The 15,117-nt window shown below is 33.6% G+C and overlaps 1 protein-coding gene across 2 annotated transcripts; it reads right to left on the bottom strand.

The window, feature by feature from the left end:
* Window positions 1–3,320: 3,320 nt before the first annotated feature.
* Window positions 3,321–14,690, bottom strand: LOC122529995 (N-acetylgalactosamine kinase-like). 2 transcript variants are annotated; one of them, XM_043656592.1, is made up of 10 exons: window positions 14,569–14,690; window positions 12,493–12,632; window positions 12,132–12,299; window positions 9,429–9,636; window positions 7,494–7,602; window positions 7,233–7,390; window positions 6,481–6,621; window positions 6,139–6,253; window positions 4,843–5,047; window positions 3,321–3,882 (listed from the first exon to the last, which is right to left on the bottom strand). In XM_043656592.1, the coding sequence occupies exons 2-10, from the start codon at window positions 12,621–12,623 to the stop codon at window positions 3,717–3,719; spliced, it is 1,401 nt and encodes a 466-aa protein (XP_043512527.1). In that variant the 5' UTR covers window positions 12,624–12,632; window positions 14,569–14,690; the 3' UTR covers window positions 3,321–3,716. The 2 variants fall into 2 exon arrangements, with proteins under 2 accessions (XP_043512527.1, XP_043512526.1); XM_043656591.1 differs by lacking the exon at window positions 14,569–14,690 and adding an exon at window positions 13,499–13,566.
* Window positions 14,691–15,117: the final 427 nt, after the last annotated feature.

Below are 15,117 nucleotides of genomic sequence, written 5' to 3'. Positions count from 1 at the left end.
TCGCGCGCATCGAATTGAAAAATTAATCGTTCTATACACGTATCGTACAACTTTTACATCTCTTCGTAATAAAATCCACAATTTCCCCGTGTTTTATAGCAAATTACGCGTTTTAGTGACCGGTGGGTCGTCAAAGTTTTATACGCGAGTCGTAACGTTTTCATGTTTACCAGCGATGTCCAGATTATGACGCTCGTACCTGCTCGGTGATTCCCTTTAAAGTCACTAACAGCCACTAATGATATTCCGGATCGTCCGACGTTTACAATGCTCGTAACGTTACTCGGGTTTTCGTTTCCGCGATTATAACACAGAGCTTCACAGTGAGGAGGGGGCGGGGGACGGGAGGGTTTCGATACTCTGTATAAATCAGGACACCTGTAGACAGCAGAACCTATTTCGTGAAATTTATATCGCGTACATTGACACAGTGTGAGAATTCGTTCTCACGAAGGAAAGTTATCTCGCCGTAGGCAATAGTGTTCTCCACCGCATAGACGCGTGAACGCTCTATAAATTCCCGCGGTGGAAGCAGCGCGAAAACAGGCGAGGATACAATAGAATAAAAGTAAAGTGCTTAATTTTACGCCCCATGTGTTTCGTCCCGTTAAACGCCAAACCATTCCTTTCTTTCTTTTTCCCGATTTAACTTCGTGATTAATTAAAATCACGCATTAGCGAATTTAATTCGCCCGTTATTTAAATTTCACATTAGCAGCGAATTTTTCGTCAGAATAATCGCGCGTGTAACTGCTCTCTGTGAATTCTGCGAGTTAGAATATGCGGAGCGTGTGCGAGACACAAATTAGTATGAATATTGCTCTTTCGTTTGCCGAGTACTTCTCGGAGCAAGCTCGCTTTTCCACCTGCATTGTAGAGAATCTGATGACGTGTGGAATGGAAATTTTTGTGAACGAATCTCTGTTTCAGGCTCGCGTGAATTTCGTTTCGATATTTTGAAGAAGAAAAATACCTTTGAGTAATTACTTGTGTTTATTGGGTTTTTAGTTTTATCAGGAATATATTCAAAATGAAACGTTCGAATTAATCTCAATTACGTGAAACCGTCATTTGATACGGTGCAAGCGGAATAATAAATGGAATGATAATTGAAATGGTTTCGCGTTCTCAAAAATACAAGCTTCTCCGCTTGTTCACTTGCCTGATTCACGTGTGCGAATGCTGTTGGATAAAGTTATCCCATACTTTTACCATATGTCTGTCAATACGAGAGGGTCTGAATAAATTTCAGATTCACCCTCTCCTTTCCTGCCACAGGATGGGATAACATCCTGTCACGTCATTTATATGGAATAAATAAACGAATGCTTCCCCCTACCCCTCGTGGAGTTTGTGGAGCATGAATATGATATTTATAAATCGGATTATTTGTCACCCTTTCCATTTCTAATATTAGGACACACTTTTTAACATTACTGAAAAGAATTTTGATGTAGTTGTACGAATTTAAAAGCGTGAGATTGTTAAAAGTATTTTAAAAATAAATTGATATCGTCGTTTTAAAGAAAACTGCGAAACATGAAATTTTTCAAAAGCTTGATGTGTGTTAATCAATGAAAATTTATTCTCAGGACAAAGAAATCCTGCGATATCCTTCCTTCTCGATATCTGAAGATATCTGCTCTTTTATAACTTTTTAATCCTTTCTTTTTTTCGGTAAAGTTCTTTGCTTTTCAGCGAAATGGAAACAGGAATAAAAATTCACGCCCGGAAACACAATTTAGTGGACCACGACACCTTCCACTTTGCTTGGTATACATTTTACCTAGAAACACACTTAGCCAGGGCGACAGCAAAATTTATACACAGTCTTTCTCAAGAGCTTTTCTTTTGAATATTAAAGCATAGAAAAGTCTAATAATTATTTCAAAAAAAGGATGAAGTAAATTGCGAGCGCACGTGTACATAAGGTAAGTTACAGCAAAACTGTTGTATAATTAAAGAAAAAATGTCTCCTTCGTAAGATATTTCCGATGCTATCAGTTATAGTATACGTACCTACCGACGTCGTAAACTTGTTCAACAGCCACGTGTTTATATATTTTATTATAGTTTTACATCTGTAATTTCGTAGCTCAACTTTTCTCAGATATTTGGCATGATAATAAAACTAAAAAAAAAAAAAAAAGAAAAAAGGGCATGTAATAAAACAACTTTCTAATTCTTTGGATTTATTCAACCTGGATTTTCATATGTTGTAGGATTATTCCAACGTGTATTTATCAAAACGTCGTGTAATTTCAGACTTGTTATCTGAAATATTTTACGACTATTGTTTCGTATGAAATTCACGAACTATTTCACGCTTCGTTACGAAATAACGTGCGTAGTTTACGTCTGACAAAGAAGATTCGATAAAGCGGAAATGAAATGTAATCAAAAATTACAGAGTAATTCATTTTAAATAATACTGCATCGAAGGTAATTAAATAAATTAAAAATAAAATGTAAATTTACAGCACATATGAACTGAATTTTGTCTTCTTTTCGCCATACTGAATAAATCGACGTAGCAGCTGATCCCAATGGTACGTGAAACCAGTTTTCTTGCAACGGGTAGAATTTTCTCCTATCGAGACAAATTGATTAGTATAGACAGGTAAAAAATCAATATCAATGCCGGATCTTAGACTGTCGATCTACCTCATGAAGAAAAATACTCTTACGTCTTCTTTATTTTTCTAGAGAAATGTTTTCTACGAAACAATCTAGAACGGGAAGTATTCTCTCAACGAAGAACATTTCTCGATAGACTTCAAATTTAATATCGTCAGACAGAATGAACCATGTACCATGGAGGAAATTGAACAAATTCGAAATCAGTCACACCTGACTTTCGTACACATCCGTTGTCTTTCTAATTTCCATATCTACGATGGCATTTCCAACACTGGTGTACGTAAGAACGTCCTGAGGCAAAAATCTAGGTCGAATGGAAATTTTCCCTTGAACAAATTCCATTTATCTGCCGCTTTATCCCTCCAACTTCAACTTTGATAAAGTCTTAGAAAGCTTGAGGCAAACGTCCCATTTGCTACGTAGTTTCGATGTTGATCGTTAATGACTACTAGATCTCCCGGCCAACGAGACCAGTCCTTGGAAATGGAGAAGCTTCTGAGGGAAGCCTACCAAATCCTTAATTTTCTGCTTCATTCCTTTCGTGTAACCGATCGTAGATCAGTTTTGAATGACAGCAGATATCCCCTCGGCATTTAATCATGAGTAATTGAGAGAATGGTTTCATGATCAGAGGAAAGATGCCATTTTATAAGGAAATTTTTTTAAAGACACGCTAGACATTTGTATAATGATCGGTTTTTATATTTCATGTAACTCTTTATAAATCCTTAACTGTAACATAAAGGCACCACAGATTATAATCGATATAAGCAGCAAGAGCTGCTCGCGTACGCTACATTAGACACAAATTTACCCTGACAGTGAATACGATTTTCGCATTCCATTTGTGTCAATCTGAAACGTTCCGAGTTCTCAATCTCAATCGAGCTACAATCTCCTCTCAGACTTTGAATAGGCAAGAGAAGGAACGTGCGACAAAATTCAATTCTCGTTCACCGTCACACATTAGATATGATATCATAACAAATGGTAATTATTGACAATGGTAATAATAATAGATTGGTCGATGATTTACAAAATGCAAAATGAAAGTGGGTTTACATACAAATGCAAAACTAGGTCATATAAATTGCAGCTCCCTGGTTCGGTTTCATTGGGAAGACCAGATCGCCGAACTGGAATCTGTCTTTTATTCCAGAATGAACAATCTCTATTTTCAGTGTATCCACAAATTGCCAAACCTTGTCTTTCGTTACGATAGCCACTATGCAACCGCCCCACCTATATAGAATAAAATTATTAGACCGTGTCATTTTATTAATTTTACCCTGTATTTTATAATATATGTGATGAAGTTCGTATCGACGAAATCAAATCAAGAGATGCCACGTTTTTGACAATCAATGATTTTGTAGGTAGTCTAAAATATAGTTAGCGATATTGAAGTGCTTACAAGCGCATAGATTGCGTGTTATGGTGTAATAAAAATAATTTCTTGGATATACTCTATGCTGGTAAACACACCCATAGATCGATCTTCTTTTTTTTTTTATCGAAGTATACATTCAATACAGTAAGTTTATATTTTCATCAAAAGTTTATATCCTTTTTTTTTATAAGGATAAGATATTAAAAAAGATGTTTCATGTAAAATGCACACAGAAGAGAACTTCTTTTTTATAATGGATAAAAGCGTAATATATTTTCAAAGTTATTTAAATACTCTATTCTACATAAAGAAATTCATCGCACTTCCTTCGTAAAACGACACCATTCTTTCGTTCAGGTTTTTGAATTTGTCTTCTCTTAAATATTTGATTATATTTTCATTTTCATTGGGAAAAATGAAGACTGCAGAGGAAAATCGTAATTGGCAGAGTTCTAAGGTAACCGACTAACATCCACAATCTTTTCGTGAATGTTAGTCGGTTGAACAAAATCAAAGGAGTAGAAGCAATTAGTGCTAAATAAAAGAATCTCAAAATCATTGTAGAGAACATGAAGTTTCGATGAAAATTTCATGTCCAAGTTATAAAATATATTCATTTAGATGTACGTAACTCGATTCCTAGTTCATAAATTGAACATGTAACGTTGATGTATCTTCTCGGTTTCGTTCCCTTTGATCGTTCAATTCAAACGCCACGCGTACAAAATGTATAGCATTTACCACTCTATACGTTAAAGTTTAATTAACTGGCACGTGACGCAACTGTTACTCGAGTACAAAATTCCACTTACCCAGCTCCCGTGAGTCTTGCTCCAAGTGCGCCACACGCCATAGCTTTGTCAACCAGCCAGTCAACATTGGGATGGCTGCACTCGTACAGTTTGCTAAGGCTAATATGACTGTTGGACATCAGGTTGCCGAGCTGCCGTAATTTTTCATCTTCCGTAATGGCGGTCTCTTCGCTGATACGACAGAACTTGACCACTCTGGCTGCTTCTAAAATGCGTATGAAATATAATTTCGTATTAATGGATAGACTGAAATTTAACTGCTAGCCGGCCGATATATCGATCCTGGATGCTTATACGACGCAGCTAATTGCCATGGGTCGATATTTCAATCGCGTTTGTTACGTTCTTTATAAAATTCATAAAAGCGTCACATGTCAAATCGAGCCTGGCAATTTTCGGTTATATTGCAGTAAAAGGGTGTAATAATCGTGCCAACAATGTATACGTGTGGACGTTAAACTGTACGTGTGCATTCATAATTGAGAGTACATGTGTGTACAGCTCGTACTGGTACTGCTTCTATATTTGCGGCGAACGTATATAGTTCAATTGTTTCAAGTAGCTCGGTAAAAAGCATCGCTATTATTTATACGAAAGTAACGACGTAGTGGAACTAGTTTCAGTAGAAATTTCGCAGAATTCAATTAAAAGCCGGATTTAACGATTTATTTATTGATATTCAAAAAGAAATTTGTCGCGAGGTTTAAAGTGATCGTGAGAGCAAAATAATGGATGCTGAACACGGTTTCCGTTACGTTTTCAAATTAATAATTTCTGTGGCTTGAACCAAACGCAGCTAATTGCGAATAAATGGTGGTATCACAATCGATAAACTGACCTTGCGGAAATTTATCGCTTTACAAAGGAATGCATGCGAGTGTTGAATACGTGATGCTGTTTCCTTTCAAGGAAGCAGCCTAAAAATCTTTGATTTCTCGATAAACACAAGTAGCTTGATTTTTTTAGTAGTTTGTTTCTTTGCAAGAGATAACGGTTGAATTTTCTGCTGAATTCTTACGAAATCTAGTATTTGAAATTCTTTCAGCATTTCTGCACAGTGTTAAATTGTTTCTTTGGTAAATAACGATAGCATTTGCATGTATGAATTATTCTGCTGAAGATGCGATTGAAGTCAAGTGAGAATTTTTCCGAGGAAAATAATAGCGACGTAAGACGTTGTTTACCTTGTTTACATGGGAAAATTCTTCTAGGATCTTCTCAAAATGAGTTTTACCAGGGAGTGAAAACGAAAAATATTTTACAGATTCTGATCAGCATGCAATAATTTTGATATACCTTGATATACATGGAGGGCGCGTTGCCTCAGCTTGAAAGTTTGCGCGTCGCTAAAGGACTGCAGTAACGATATTTCTCGAAGTTTCTCGTTCGTCGTGTCAAGAGTTTTGCTAATCTAGAAAAAAAAAAAAAAACGTGCAAGGCTGTCGATATTGAAGTAAAAAGTCGATGAATATATTTACTCGAACCATTATTAAAATTTAAAAAACAAGAAGCAATTGATACGATATCTTATCTCTGCAATATTTTTTTCAACGGCAATAACGCTGTCTTAACGTTTAAAACAATTTTGATATGATCATTATCGACAATTTTGATATGATCGTTACGTCAACTGCATACCTCGTTTAAAGTATATGGCTCTTCGTGAAGGTCTGTTATTACAACAGAAACCATTTCGTCTACAGTCACACCGAGGCTTTCTTGAACGTCGATTAATCTTTGTACGCGTTCCCAAGCTTTATTTCTTTTTCTTGCTATCATCTAAAAATGTATTACTTTCGTTTAGAAAAAAATTTAAATTTCTTTAAAGTTTTCGCGCAAAAATATTAGCAAATGTAAAAAAATCATTCTTTTCTTTTGGAGACATTAATTACAGAACTGACATGAAAATATATGTACAAAAAAGTATTTTGACATTATTATATAAAAGTAATTTATCTAAAGTAGCATATCGATTAAAGTCGAGTGTTGAACAAATAATAAAATCTTATCGAAACAAAATTAATCTGGAGTTACATTTGAACGAATCTTTGAGTGTTCATCAATGTCGTTCCCATAAATGAATCAAGTGAACACGTTTTCTAACGCCTCTTCAATTTCTCTGTAATCATCTGTATTATCGCCGTGTTAATTATTTTATTTCATGTTAATTTAATTATTTTAGTTTGTATTAATAATGATAATTTTCATAGCATTCGATTCATGGTAATTTAACCGACTCTGTTTGTTAATCAATAAAATCAATAAATAAATTAATAAATTTGTATATTATTAAATTAATACCAATGAATAAATTAGTTACTTTTAACGATAAGTAAGTACCTTACAGGATAATTAATACAGGATAGCACGTAGAAAAAGTAGCGTGTTACCTGCGCAGCTAATCGACATTCCGCAACTCTTAAATTATAATCCGTGGTGGAAGCTTTATTGTGATAAGCCAGGCTTTGCGCTATTACGAACACTGCGGTTTCCGGTAACGTGACGTCGGTACCACGCAAGGGGTTGAATTCGATTAGCATTGCAGAACCTTTGCGGGTATTAACAAGTATTAACATAAACATATTCGTACCCGTAAGTTATATAATAACCATCAAACTATCAACTGTTTTGGAAAATGAAGAAACAATTACCTGCTTTGCCAAGGAACACGATCGCTTGATCCATTCCACCACCCTGAGTGCCGATATATCTCTCGGCGCTAGCGCTGATGGTAGCTAATCTACGTTTTGACAATTGGTGCTACAACAGAAACGAATTTCTTGTTTTGATACTCAACAAAGTTTGAGCGGTACTTCCCTTTTCGGACGTTTCCCTTATCGTAGTGTTTGTTTTTAATTCACAACTGTTACACAGAAGAACATGAAAGCAAATATCCCCAAACTTTGGAAATATCCTTTAAGTGAATTTGCTAACTGCGAGAACGACGAAGCATTCCATGACTGTTTCAACTGGAAAAGCAAACTTGTCCTATTCTTGCTGGTCACACTTGCGCAGCGACGGATCGCTAATTAAATTTGTTTCAACTTTAAGACAAGTTCCATGAATCACGAAATGTCAGGATAACAGATAAACCAGAAAACGAAGTAACTATGAGATCTAGTGGTGTTTAGTTTTGTCAGAATTCTCATCGCCTCGATAATCGACATTCGAAATAAGGAAAGGATCGAATCAAAGGAAGAACCTTTCTCTCTGGCGAACGAAACAATTTGGAACAATTGCGACGTTGGATAAACTTTTCGGCCAACGAGTAGTCTCTTTTCGCAAACGTGCGATCGATGTAGCGAAAAACAGAGATGATAAGAGAAACCAAAAGGAATTGGTTCCCCTTCGACGGAAATCAAATTGTATTCGGATTCTGTTATTGGCAGCGTAGAACTAGTAATTCATTTTGTTGATCAAATTCGCAATATCCACCGACGCGGCCGCTATTCGCAATATTGTCCACGTATGATAATATTAGGGAATCGATTTCGTGACGTAGAATTCCGTTGGTCATATGTAAAGCGGAAGTACGTTATGCGTCAGCGGAACCGCGGGTAATGGACAGAAAAGTATGAGACATTCTTGAGACATTCCATTTAGATACACTCGACGTATAATCTCGAAGGCCCGCTAAGAGAGAGGGAGACATTAGGATGCGGAGAACTTTTCTCATCGATCTTGCAGGCCCCACGACATAAAGAAAAGGAGGCAGAGGCAGAGAAAGAAAGAGCAAGAGAAAGGAATGGTGCTTCATCGTGGCGACGAGGGAAAAGAACAATGAGATTTTGCTTATCGCTGGTGCAAAGGTGGTTCGAGATCTTCTCTTTTTCCATTATCTTCATAAGGAAAACTGCTGCAGTGACAATGCGTCGAGATAACATTTGCGTGCGTGTATACGTGATTTAATCACAACGGAACGGCTGCATTCGGAACGTGACATAGATAGTCCGTGCAGTCTGTTAAATCACGAAGCTTTACTAATTGAGATACTCGGCTTTGAAGCATAGATCGTTTTTTCTCCTGTACTATACGAAATATTTTTATGGCTCATTTGTTTTGTACCTTTTTAACGAAAGTATTTTAAAATAAAAGAATTTGTTAATATAGCATTTTTTTGGCACAAATTAGATTTCTGTTTCTTTTTAGATTTTTTACATTTTAGGATGCGAAATATAGATTATAATGATTTCTCTTCTCTATATATAAATTTCAAACAAGAGTTATCTCTTAATGTGCAATTACTATTAAAATAAAATTTTCATAAAAAGCGATTTCTAATCTCTACTTCAAAATGCAAAAATTCAAACAATGTATTACACATCCAAAGTTTTTTTATCAATATCTCAAAAATCAATAAAAACGTGCTAAAATTTTATATTCGAAGTCCTTTCCTTCTCTTCTCTACCCCCTCCAAATTTCATTTCGTTCTGATAAATGGGTCATGCCATACCACAGCCTATATTTTTGATCAAAATATTTAACATTTAATGATACTCGTTTAAATCAATGAAGTAATTCGATTGTAATTTGCAAATGTACAGAAATATCACACAGAAATTTGGATAGCTAAAAGGAGTACTTACCTGACTGATGTGTGCAGTCAAAAGAACAGCGGCAGAAACTAGCGCGCTAGAACTCGAGAGACCAGAATTAGGAGGAATGTTACCCCAAATTGCAGCCAAAATTCCCGAAGGTACGCATTCCTCTGGGATCACTTCAAGAGCTCCTTTCACGCCACAGAGGAAATATTTGTACCAGTCTGGACCACTACTGGCGTCCCTGATGCAAACACTACGCAGAATATGTGAATTTATTTCTCTTTTCGCGGCTATGTCATAACTTCATCTATTTCAAGCTATTTTCTTTTCTTCTTCAAATCAGATAAAAGCTTACAGAAAAAGAAGCATGTGAAGTTCTTTTACTATATATCAATAATAAAAATTTTATATAAAACTACAAATGAAATATGTTTATAGTAAGATATTATTACTTAATAATATTATTATACTGGACTTTTTAATGTTACCTTTATTATAACAATTCTTTAATATTTCATTAACATTACAATATAAATATTTCTCCGGTATTTGCACTACCAGATTGTATGATTGTATTAAAATATGTTAGAATAAAATGAATTAATATAGTACTTTATTATTTTTAAAAATTCAATACAAAGATGATATGAAGAAACATAAAGACTAGGAACGCAGAATGTTAGTACATATTGTTTGATTTACTTGCTTTTACTAGATTTAGATCAATTAATTAAGAAAGTTTAAGAGTAATACTACTTGTAATTAAATGTCATTAAACATTTAGTAGATTTCATATTTTAATAGAATTCGGGAATTGCATAAAGTAAAAGATTTAAGCACTAGAAATTAAACATACAAAAAGTATTTTTTGTATTTTTTAACTTTTTTAATAATAAATTATATTTAATAAAACGGATGTTCAGTTTATTTATATAAAAAAGATAACAAACAATAATTGAAGGAATTATTTTATTTTTTAGCACTAAGAAAAACTTCATTTTTCTTTCTTTCTAGGAAGATCAAGATCATATATATGGAAATTGCTCTTCTGTGCTGCCGGCGTCGACAGAGAAAGATTAGAGAAGTTATAACCATTCTCTTCCATAATTTGATATATAATTAAGTATACGTAATGTACATCGTATAACACATATATATATATATATATATGAATCACAGAAATCGTTTTCTTAAATTATTTGTCTCTTGATTTACGGAAAAAATTTTATGTCAATTTGATTTTGTCACCATTTTCAAATAATATTTTATTTTCTCTTAAAATATCGTAACTCAGTCTGCTGTTATTTTATTGAGAAACATCAAGCCAATCATTAATGAATTATAAAAATGATAATTTGTTTAAACAATTGCATTTTCACACGTAATACCAAAGAAGCAGCTGCAGATAACCGGTAACATTTCTTGCGTAATAAATGACAGTCTAGACAGCTGGTATTCTGATCCCTTTCAACTGATTTATGGAACTCGTTACATTCCACAAATAGTTTTGTATGCAAATGCATTCGTTCGCTATCATTTAGAAATACATCGATCATACGAATGCCAAAAGTATGATCATTTTTACCTTTCAACTTGCAATAAAATCTTTGATTGTTTTACTTTGTCGAATACTTTCTGTAATGTAATTATCGTCTTAAATTTCTGGGAATTTTATTCGAGTACTGCTTTATTATTTTATTGTTATCTGTTCGTGTCATATCACGTCAAATTTATTTTAATCGTGTTCTGTTAAATAATAATTCTGCGGATTAATTGACAAGCGAACGTTCTGCAAGCATGTTTAATGATCGCGATTAGGCGGCAATTTCTTCGGGGAGAACGGGGATTTTCAATCGTCGTTATTAAACACGATGCAGCTAATGAAATTACGTGGCCAACTTTAGTCTTCTATCTTTCATTTTTACTTTAATCCAACACGGCTACGTTTGCCACAGCTGTGCCACCTTTCCGGCAAATTAATTTCACGTCAGACTGAATGCCATTTATTTTTGTCCTCGCGAGAAATGCATCGCGAAAAACGGTGAAATTGCATTCCGATGCTATGTACGGAATTTTGTATTATACTGTGGCCACCCGACAATTCGCGAAACAATAGCGGAATGAGAGCGCGAACGTAATCAAAATATCAATTTGAGATTTAATCTTGCTTTTAATATAATTTATAACTTGCTTTCTTTGTTTTTAGAAAACAATTAATTTATAAATATTTACTAATATATTATAATAATATATATTAATTTAATATTAACTTATAATAATCGATTTGAGTGGAAATTTTTAGAGAACTATTTGGTATATATATATTCTTAGTTAGTTGAAGTATTCTTTAGGTGTTCACGTTAAATGAAAGACTCAAGGGAAAAAGCGGTAAATTTGCAACTCGATCCTAGATCTTGTTTCCGCAAGTGGAATATAGCACAACACTCCAATTACTTACACCCTTGAAAGCTTGAGATGTATTAAGTTTATCTTTCGTAATAGAAGTTTGCGATATTTCTTGTCAGTGGACCCATGTGCATGCAAATTACACTTTACCAACTTGTAATATGTTAAGTTGTTTGCTCTCATTAAAAATTAAGAGTAACGAAAAACTGAGGAAATTTAGTGGAATGTTTCACAGAAATTTTCACATTACATTAGAATGTAACAAAATAAGATCTCAAGAATTTGCATAACATCTCGTTAGATTATCAATTGAAATTTCTTTTGATAGTCATTTTTACTCACCTAACGTCTTTCATACTGCACTGGAAATATTTGTATTTAGGGTCCATATTTGTGAGATGAATGTCACTATCCTTTGACACCGCTACAGCAACCAGTATATCTCTTTTAATGGCCATCGGACAAACAGCATATCCGCAGTAATCGATGTGCTCGCCAATTAAATTAACTCTGCGAATAGATGATCAACATAACCGCAATTATTTGAAGAACTGAAAGCTCCATATTTCTATAATTATCTATTTCTATAATTATCTATTGAAACAGCAATAAAATATCTTTGTTTCATCGTTATTTCGTTGTTCAGATGCAACAGATTTTACAATTAACTTACAAATTAATTATAAAATTTAAGAAAATGTACCTTCCTGGGACTCTGACGAAAAACGAAGGCATGACATTATAAGTCGATCGAAACTGTTCAATTAAAATATTCAGTCTTTTGGAAAGTTTTTCGTCCGGTTGCAGGATCGGAACTTGCTCTTCTGATTCCATGTTACATGTCTGAAACAAATATACACGTGAGTTTATATTAGTGAGTACAATAAAATGAGTTTTCTACAGAGAAAAGTGTTATTTTGTTATTGAAATAGAAAAGATAAAGATCAAGAGTAAGAGCTTTGTAATTCTGCCGTAGCGAAAAAATCAATTTCCTAACTATTCTATTGTGCATCGGATCGACGACACGAATGAATATATATCCAAAACGTGAGAAATAAATTATATTTAGTGAAAATGATGAACGAGGTCACCGCCATTAATATAATTATGCTATATACAAAAGATGGCAAGTACGTGTTCTATCTGACCTAAATGGTGAAAACATTTCGCCAAAAGTCACCAGATAATTGGTTAACGAAGCGTAGATTCATTTTATCAAAGTTAAATTACACAAAGACAATTACTAAATTAAATATGATCGGTCAATTTCAAATATAAAGTGAAAACTATTCATTTCTCATACATTAATTTTCATACATTAAAAATTAATAACTTTCATATTAATCTGCTAGAAATCGTAAATTTGTTTAAAAATTTTTTAAAGATAATCTTTTTTTCATATTAATTTCAAATTCTATGACTAATTGTAAGTTATAGAACAGGATGATTTAAGAAAATAGATATATACGTTACTAAACGAACATATCAACTTAATGAATCACGGGATACTATTTTTATCGGTGCAATAAATTGTGTCTTTACTCATCCATGTACTCAACTGGCAATAAACGACACTGTGCTACCTTCTTGTGCCAGTTTGATTATCTTTAACAAACGTTTAATAAATGAACATTTATTTTTTACAAAAATTTGAACATATCATTTAGAAGAAATAATGCTCCACTAAAAAACTGAAGAAAGTAAATTACCCACATTATTATGTAAAATGACGTCGATGTTTGAACAAGATTCGAAAGATGATCCAGACGAACGTCTTTGATGTACGATATTTAATCCGTTGGAACAATAAGAGATCTGATCGATGGCAACACGGTATGTCGACAGTTAAATGATAAATTTGAAGCGAGAGATCGAGAGAATTCGGCTTACTTCGTACGTTTCCGTATGGCATAAGATTGTTGTGTACATAACGTTATACTACGTTGCAAATCTATAAAGCGGAGTCTTCAATTTTACAAATATTTTACAAACATTTAGTGCTTTACATTTAATGGCAAATTATTTTCTCTTAAAGATCTACAGTCTTATGTATGTACGTAGTTAAGATTTTAGTTGACATTATCTCTTACCATTTTTTTAAACATGCTCCCGCGCTACGTATTCATATATAAATCACCTATACCTCAGTAAGGAAATATTTTTGATACAAACTTTTTTCTAAATTCAATCTGTATCAATCAAAATGCAAAGCATTTTATCAGTGTATAACCTGAATACTACCACATTCTGATATTTAGATAATCAATTATCAGTAAATTTTAATTGTTATTAATTAATATAATGTTACTAAAATTTCTTTACTATTTATTTAACTTTAATGACAAAGTTGTTTAATAATTTGACCTTCACTATCAGTTTAACTTTGATTGAATCGTAGGTTGTTCATAGTAGTTTTTGTTTGTTCTACGAAAGGCACCACTATACAGTGTGTTGATCGAAACACTTATGGTAATGTAAAATAGGTAATTATTCCATACAAATATAATATTTCATAAAATTATTATATAATGCTTTGAAAATATCCTATGTATTTTTTCAAATGATGTAATTAATAATGTAAGATTTATAAGTATGTTTATGTGATGTCTGTAGATATACATGTATATACTCTGCTTGTGTATGTTATAAATAAGATAGTACCGGCTGCTGTCGCGTCAGCTTTTCATGCAACGATGTTAATCGAATGATATAACGCGTTCCTATGACAGAATATCGAATAAAAGCAATAGAAGAAATAGGAACAATAAAGTAGACGTACCTGTTATTGTATTCACAAATTTTAGTTCCTAAAATGGCGATTTGTCACGTTATCGTAGTTGTTTAATCATTGACCAAGGATCTCGTCTGCAGTTTAACACGTTCAGTTTTCTACAACGCGCGTTTAGAGGACGCTATGTTAGGCGAGTTATCGATCAGGAACAGTAGTTTGTATAAAGTACAACACGTTGCCACAAGTGACGCTACTAACACGTGGCGTGTAGCGTCGTGGCGCGTAATTCGAATTTGTTTCTACATTAAATATTACAGTATTTTTAATACAATGTTAATACTATTAAATCTTCAAAATAGAAAATCTTTGGATTACTAGAGCTATTGCATACACATAAAAATAAATCTAACATATGATGCAGTTTTTGTCACACTCGTGGAATCCTAAAGCTTTACCATTTCGTGTCACATCCTGTCATATCGATTTTGATAACTTTTGCATCACAGCATAATGATATTGACTAATTATAACCATTGACAAACTAGGATAAACCAGACATTGAATGCTTATTCGTGTCCATTTTTGGGATCACTTGAT

This window comes from Frieseomelitta varia, unplaced genomic scaffold (assembly GCF_011392965.1).
Source record: "Frieseomelitta varia isolate USP_RPSP 00005682 unplaced genomic scaffold, Fvar_1.2 scaffold_318, whole genome shotgun sequence".
In the NCBI taxonomy this organism is placed as follows: Eukaryota; Metazoa; Arthropoda; class Insecta; order Hymenoptera; family Apidae; genus Frieseomelitta; species Frieseomelitta varia.
The sequence above is the reverse complement of the archived record's forward strand: the minus strand, read 5'-3'. Positions and strand labels throughout refer to the sequence as shown.